General features: G+C 40.9%; 1 protein-coding gene across 1 annotated transcript; it reads right to left on the bottom strand.

Moving 5' to 3' along the window:
- Window positions 1-3,371: 3,371 nt before the first annotated feature.
- Window positions 3,372-6,891, bottom strand: LOC125507759 (bidirectional sugar transporter SWEET17). Its single transcript, XM_048672251.2, has 6 exons — window positions 6,695-6,891; window positions 6,520-6,556; window positions 6,191-6,404; window positions 5,391-5,555; window positions 3,700-3,819; window positions 3,372-3,607 (listed from the first exon to the last, which is right to left on the bottom strand). Exons 1-6 carry the CDS (start codon window positions 6,726-6,728, stop codon window positions 3,425-3,427), a joined length of 753 nt encoding a protein of 250 aa, XP_048528208.2. The 5' UTR covers window positions 6,729-6,891; the 3' UTR covers window positions 3,372-3,424.
- Between the last annotated feature and the right edge of the window lie 1,086 nt (window positions 6,892-7,977).

Consider the following 7,977-nt stretch of genomic DNA (forward strand, 5'->3'; position numbering starts at 1 on the left):
ATTGATTTAGTACAACTTTATATTAACTTTGTATTTTGAACTAATTTATTTTGGATTGGATGAAGTACTAAATCCGCAACATTTATTTTAAGAGGGAAAGAGTATTTTATTTTAGAAGAAAATATTGTTATTGTTTTATCCATGTGAGAAGCAGTGAGTGTGTGTCTAGATCTCGCCTGTAGCGAGACCCAACATGTCGTCGCCTCAAGAACAAACTAATGAGCCGGCCTAGTAGAAAAAAAAGAACCAACACATGATGCACGTCTTGGTTCATTACGCATGTATTGGTTCCTTTTTTCTTTACAATTTGATTTATATTTAAAACTACTTTAAATATATATATATATATATATATATATATATATATATTTCCAACAGATACTTACTCAGTATAAACAAATGTACATCACACATTAAAAAATGTTTATACAATATAAATATCACATAATTTAAGAAAAATGATTTGTACCATTCAAACGGAATATTTGTAACATTTTAAAAATGACTCATTTCAAAAATATATTCGTGCAATTTTTAGAAGATGTTTGTACATTATAAAAATGTTCACTTTTTTAAAAAAAAGTTCATAAATTTGAAAAAGAACTCACCCTCCAGAAGCATAGTTCTTTCCCCCAAAAACATTCATGAATTTGAGAAAATGATCAGGAATTTGAAATTTATCGCGCATTTAAATTGAAAAAATAATAAAAATAACAAAATAAAAGGAAAACTAAAACTAAAAATAACAAGAAAAACAAGAAATAGAATAAAAAACTCGCCCCGAAAAAATTTGAAAGAAAAACCTTGATAGAGAAACCGATGGAACCTTGTAGAAGGTTCCCAACAGGTAAGAAAAATGCTATATGGGCTGCCCCACTATGCAAGCGGTCGGGAGGGCTGTAGGCGTTGCGTACCAAAATGCATGATGATTTAGCCCTAGGGAGGCAGCGAGGGCTTAAGGGCAAAAAACGGCATAATGGGTAGGCCCGTGCGAGAAGGACTGTGGGCGAGCAATGTGTATTGTTCGCAAAGAGCGAGACGTAGCGCAATCAGCATGTTTTGTGTTGCATCAGTAAAGATGTTCATAGTTTTTACACATGGTCATATTTGTCAAATAAATCAATGATTATAATTGTTACCCTCTACTTTGACATTTTTACGCTAATTAGTTTTCATTCAGATTACCTTATTTAGGTAAAGATTTGCCTGTTTTATCCTTTATAAATTTTTGGGAGTGACCTAATTAACAGATGGGTCATGTCGCCAGGTACATGTGACATCCATGCCATGGTTTCGTCTAGCGGTTTTCCTCACATGAACCGGCTGAACAGCGTAGCCAGACATGGTTTTCTTCATAGTCGTTAGGTGCACATACATCCGACATCGTTCAACTGCTTTTGCTAAACATTTGCATGTGGGTGTGTGAAACTAGTTCAGCTTAGGGCGCAAAACCGATCCAGACACAAAAAAGATACACAACGAGAAACCGCAACGTGGCACATCATATCCTTCTCGCACGGGCCTACCCATTATGCAAGATTTGGAAAAGGTACGTAAATGTTAAAAAATCACGGATTTGAAAAAAGTATGCTAATTTCAGAATAGTTCACTGATTTGAAAAAAGTATGTTTATTTTTGAAAAAAATACGCGTCTTTGAAAAAACTATGCGGAGTTGAAAAGTGTATGTGGATTTCAAAAAGTTCATGGATATAAAAAAAATTATAGGAATATGAGTGAGCACGGGTCAAAACCGGGGTGAGTCAACACCAAAACCGGTCAAAACCGAGTCCGGGGACAAACCTTGTCCGATTTTGGTAATTGGGGGTGCAAGTTATCCGGTTTTAAAGTTAAGGGACCAAATCTAGACTTCACCAAGAATGAAAGGACAAAAAGTATACTTTTCTTTATATATAACTAAGAGTCATTCCCGCTAACTTATTTATCTCAACATGCAAAAGCATGCCATCTCATCTTATTCAGCAAATCAACCCACTCGTCTTACAATCAGGGCCGGTCCTGAGATTTTGGGGGGCCGGGGCGAGATTAAAACGCGGGGCCCTTAAGATAGACATCTTAACACTAACAATCAATATACATATATATGAAATATTATCTATAACAATGCATCCAAAACCAAAATGCATATCAACTAATTTATAATTCTTACCTTAAATTTAGAAATAGATCATATACCTCAACAGCACATGAACCATCAAGAGAGAAAGTTTCTGCTAACTTTGTGCAACGCTCTTAAGGTTCATTATCATTCAGTGACTTCAGAGTGCCTGAGCTCAATAAAAATCTGAATATATCTTTAGACACCATGAGTTCTTTAAATCTATCTTTGAAAGAAGTGATCGACATATCAACCAGAAAAACTATTTAACTTGAAGGTCTTCCTAGCTTCTAGAATTTCTTGTTGGAAATCACTTTCGTCAAATTGTTTGTTCCTCGTAGCACGACTTTTTACAAAAAATAATGGCTCTATACTCATTTTAGTTGTAATACCTTTGGCAATTTGCAAACTAGCAGAAAACTCTTCATCTCTGTACTTCTCAAAATACCGTGTTATACCTTGTATTTTCTTCATCTTCCTTCTATCGCTACCAGATGCATACTGTTTTCGGGTGACAAGATAAGACACAATGTTAAAAGGAAAATTGCATCAACGGTTGAACAGTGCCGCCATGCCGGCTATGAACCCGTGGAATCACAATACGATTTATGAATATATGACATACCTTACAGTAGAATCGGTGATGGACAGAAAGCAAAGCCGGGATACGGCAGGGCCCCAAGGAATTGAAATCGGCGGCGAGCTAATGACGATCTAAAATAGGACAGAAATTGGGATCAGAAGGAAAGGGAAAAGGGGCATCGGGCGTGCAGTCACGAACAGAGGAAGCATCGGCGGCCTGGAGTCGCTGCATCAATGCGAGATGTAATAGGAAGGGATCAATTACGTTTTTTAGACATTTTTTCTTTTTATACGTGAAGATGAAAGAAGGAAGGAAACGACCGCTGTCTCCGTGCCCCGCTGACTGAGCTGCTGCACGAGCGTATGCCTCCATGCTGCGGGAGGCCCAGTTGCCCAACCCGATAGGGAGTTTTTCTGTTGTGGAAAACGTTGGGCCATAACCTACATACCTGGGGAGGGGCCCCTAGACTTTGGGGGCCCGGGGCGGCCGCCCCCCCTGCCCCTCCCCAGGGCCGGCCCTGCTTACAATTAATACTATGGAACAACTGCTTTTGCACTGGGGCGGGGACAAGATCCGGAGCTGCTCGTCCGAACAAATGGGGACAAAGTAGGTCCGGTAGCCTATCTCGAGAGAGAAAGATGGTCCAACTAGCTTTAAAAAATATCAAAGCATGAGATAAGAATTGGACTTTACTCATCGAAAATTACATAATTTTACACAATCACTAAACACGAGTGGCTACATCGTCCTGGCCATGTCTGCTGGCCTTAGAGGAGAGAAGAGAAGCCGAAGCATCGTATGCTGCCTCATCACTGCCGTGAGAGTGAGAGGCGACCTTACTGTTCATGTACACCGCATAGATAACCAGCTGGATGCCTCCCAAGAAGCAGCCTGTTCCATTAGGGACCTGCATGCATGAAGATGGTTAACATTCTGCCATGTTCAGTAACCTAATTAGGTACCCCTATAAGACATGTGAGTGCTTCTTAATTATCTTACCCCAAGGAAGACATCTTTGTCGAGTATGGCATACGTGGCCCAGACCCCTCCATTGAGGAAGAGGAAGAAGGAGAGGAAGAAGGGCATGTACTCCACGCTCCTTGAAGCGATCACCCTTCTCTGCTCCGCCACAAATTTACACACGTTTTTCAGGAGCAGATCCACGGTTGAGAGTGACTTATTAGCGGGGCAGACGGACAAAGCGACGTGGAAGTGACAACCAGGCCCGCGAAAACGAAAACAGCCCGTGCAGCTGGCCGGCCTTTTCAATCAAGCTCCTGCCCCACTTGCACGTAGTAGCTAGCTATGGCTGAGAGTGGGCATGCTAATATTCATCGTTGTCCGGATGACAGTGATGATATGCACGTAGCCGTGAGCTAAAGGAAAGAAAATGAAATCTGTACTGCAATTCGCCAACTACTAATAATTATTCGCTAGGTCCATGCAGCACAAAGATATCTGTCGGCCAGCTACTGCTTTGGCTGGCCGTTTCCTCTGAAAATAGTAGTTCAGCGTCCAATCAAACAAACCCAACATGAGATCTCCCGGCCAAGAAAATAAAATAGAAAGTTTAGCATGGCATCCATGCTTTGTGTATATGTAATGTGGTGGATATATTCCACATATAGTGTTTCCACCTATAGTTTCTTATAAGACGACTTACATGTCTATCATATTTGTTAAATGAAGGTGTATGAGTTGACCTACACATACATATGTATAGCATGTCTCTTGTCTGGACACAAGGTGTACACATATCGTACTAGAAAGTGTTGGCTAGTGGAAACTGATATATAGTTTCACCAAAACCTTGAGTATCCCAACGGAATCGCTGCCTCACGAAGTTACGATGTGTGTGTATGCATATGATTAGGCATGACCCGGTAGTGTTGTGGCTGCATGCATCACCCAGATGTAGAGGCCGGGGTCTTCTTCCTTTTCAAAAACAAAAATGACCCGGTAGTGCTTTCCCACGTCCAATAAATAAATATCTATTTGCGTAAAAAGGATCAATTATTATAAGCATTAGTTATTGTATATACCCCACAATATATAGTTTTATGGGTGATTGTTAGTACATTTTATTTTTCTACTCCCTCCGGGAAAATACACTACGATGCCACCTCAAAAACTTGAGCCTAACTTTGACCACATAATTTACTTACACAATATAAGTTTTTTGTTGCAAAAACAAACACACCATTTGACTCATGTTTCAAAGATGTTTATATTGGTATAACTTTTGTAGTGTTTTCAAAAAAGGATAGTTTAGCCCCGACCTCTGCATCTTCCGAAGCACACATTCATACTTTTGGAGTACTATACAACTTGAAAGAAGATGTTTATGGGTGTTGGTTATATTTAGGGATTATTTTTTGCTGGAAAATTACAGCTAGTACTACTTAAAATTGAGTAGTTTTGCTCTTAGCATTGTTGCAAAGTGAGTTATTTGCTAGGACTTAACTACTTAAACAGTTATTTTCAATTACATATGTCCTTTAGAAAATAAATTGCCCACGTAGCGCAATTAGACACCCCATATCTCAAGGCCTCTCTACGTCAGTCACCGGAACAATAAAAAACAGAAAATATTTTAAAAAAAAAGTCATCGCAACCCAGTACATATAGAAACCTAAATATAGCTAAGTAAAGTATGGTGACCAATTTATTTGTTAGTTGAATGACCTTACCACGGCAGCGAGTGGGGACCCGTACATGAACACGCTAAGGCATGCACATATCAAGCCAATAACCATGATTTTCATGTCCAGCCCACCAATGGCAAATGTTGTGGCCACGAAAACGACCCCGAAAAATCCAATGTCCAAAGCTGCCACCAACTTTGCAGTTTTAACCTGTAAAATTAAGGACATTCGCACAGCTAAAGTATATCATAAAGTTACCAAAAAGAAATACACAATGATGAAACTACTCTTAGAGTAACTTGAAAAAAGGTAAAAAAATAAAACCACATTAACACAAGTGAAATAAGTGGGTCGAAAGGGAAAGAATGCGACTCAACAGAACAATTCATATGAAAGATATGTTGCGAGTAAAGATAGCCACTACTTAAATAGTTTAGAGTATGAAATTACCTGAGCAGACTTATTGTTCCCTTAATGGGGAAGCAACTAACTCGGACAAGACAAGCTACTCCAGATAAAGGGGAAGCTACTCCTATAGCTCCCTTAATGGGGAAACGTTTAATTTTAACCAAACAATTTAGGGGATATAATCCTGATTGTACTCCTAGTAATACAAATTCATGTGCTCAAGAAAAAACACTACTTCCTCTCATCCGAATTAATTGACGCAATCTCTATACAATGCCCATTTTACATCATTCGGATCGGAGGGAGTAGTACAAATTCAGAAGGTTGCGTCAATTAATTCGGATCGGAGGGAGCAGTGCAAATACAGGAGCAAGTTGCTATCTAAAACGATACAGATGGGTTATATATTTGTAGACCGTGTGGCCTCACGTACGTACCCTTTTGCCTTTGTCGGCGGCGTAGACGAGGAAGAGCACGAGGTAGATGGTCTCCATGACGGCGCCGAAGCCGTTGACGGTGGCGACAAGCAGGCCGTCCGGCTTGGTGAGGCCGTAGTAGAGCCATAGCAGCGTGTTGAGCAGCGTGAGCACGTACGGCGCCGCCTCGAAGTCCTCCGTCGACTTGCTCCTCACGATCCTCCAGAACGTCGGGCTGCGCGACCATATACGCCGGTAACCAGCCGTGTCAGCAACAAAGGAGACAAAAGAAATGCTTCCGCAATTTTACGTATAAATGCATGGATGAACTGGTCTGATTCCCTTCTTACATGGGAGAAATGAAGACCAGAACCGAGATGATGTTCCCTGCAGCACGCAAAGATCCAAGCTGTACGGTCAAACAACAAAGAACCAAGAACAAATAGATGTGTGTGTGTGTGTGTGTGTGAGAGAGAGAGAGAGAGAGAGAGAGAGAGAGAGAGATTCAAGGATGCATGCGCATACCTATGACGCCGATGATGAAGAGAGTGGAGTTCATGGCGTGCAGGCGCAGGTGGCAGCTAGCCGATAAAGATAAACCCGGCTGCTCCGGTGGAAGGGAGGAGGAGGAAGAAGAGGTGCATCAAACCTAATGAGGAGGACAAAAGGACGGACGACCTCCTCCAAAATAAAAGGACATCCACCCCATGGCCATCGGACAGCACAGCACAGCAGGACCAAGCCTGCGCCTGTGCTGTATGAGAGAGACAGGAGGCCACGAATTGAAGCTCGATCTGGTCCTACCTACTCTCTCCATCCCAAAATATAAAAACGTTTTCAACATTAGCATAATATCAAAAACGTTTTTATATTCTGGGACAGAGGGAGTACGTAGTACTCCTCCTGCCTCGTGCAACATGAGAACAGTACAACTTGTGAGCAACGCCACCGGCCGATCCGGCTGACCGGCGTGCTTATTTCCCCCGCCTTTGTTTTCTAGCTTTGCAATTATCTCCGTTTTCATTTGTTCATCTTGGCCGACCGTGCCTGCCGTAGGTCCTTGGTTCATTTCCGTTCTTTCTTGAGACCATGTCATGTTTGTTTGTGCTCTTCTCTTCGCCTTCAGTTTGATGTTTGAGATCTGAATGCAATTTCACGTGTTACTTCAACTTTTTGTTGTCCAAAAAGATAAATAATCCACCGTTTGTCCTATGAGATCTTATAGACTCTGATCTATGAGAGACTTATGCGAAAATGTTTTACGGAACCATGGTTCAGCCGAACCTACGCTCGATACCATTAATTTCTAGACACTATTCATAAGGATTCATGTATTGTTGATTAGAAAATGCAGTTGACATGCATGTCTATTCATGAGGATTCATGCATGGTTGATTAGAAAATGCAGTTGACATGCATGTCTATTTATGAGGATCCATGCATAATTGATTAAAAAATGCAGTTGACATGCATGTCACAGATCCACATGGTTGATTAAATCGTACAACATGGACCATAGGTTCGGCTGAACCATGATCCCGAATGTTTGCTGCTCTAATGTTTTGATTCCTGCTTTGAGCCAACAACACAGAATTAGCTAATCTGGCCAAGGTCTGGTGTTTCTCAATATTCTGCAGACCCTACTAATGGAATGTCACTATTTACTGGTGGTTTTCGATCGTCATAAGCCTGAGAGACTTCGCTGTCCAAAATCCAATGCCTAAAGACAATTTCCGGTAACCAATTGTGAACTTCATTATCACTTGTTTTTTCATAGCAAAATTCGTCGGTTGGCTGATAAAAAAAAA

Source organism: Triticum urartu, chromosome 5A, assembly GCF_056163025.1.
Source record: "Triticum urartu cultivar PI428250 chromosome 5A, HENAU_Tu73, whole genome shotgun sequence".
Classification (NCBI taxonomy): domain Eukaryota; kingdom Viridiplantae; phylum Streptophyta; class Magnoliopsida; order Poales; family Poaceae; genus Triticum; species Triticum urartu.

Excerpts from the sequence above, each read along its gene's own strand:
- LOC125507759 (XM_048672251.2), bottom strand. The coding sequence starts at position 6,728 with ATGAACTCCACTCTCTTCATCATCGGCGTCATAG. Across the intron at positions 6,557-6,694 it reads CTTCATCATCGGCGTCATAG|GGAACATCATCTCGGTTCTG; the intron begins GTATGCGCATGC and ends TGCGTGCTGCAG. Across the intron at positions 3,820-5,390 it reads GGTCCCCACTCGCTGCCGTG|AGAAGGGTGATCGCTTCAAG; the intron begins GTAAGGTCATTC and ends GTGGCGGAGCAG.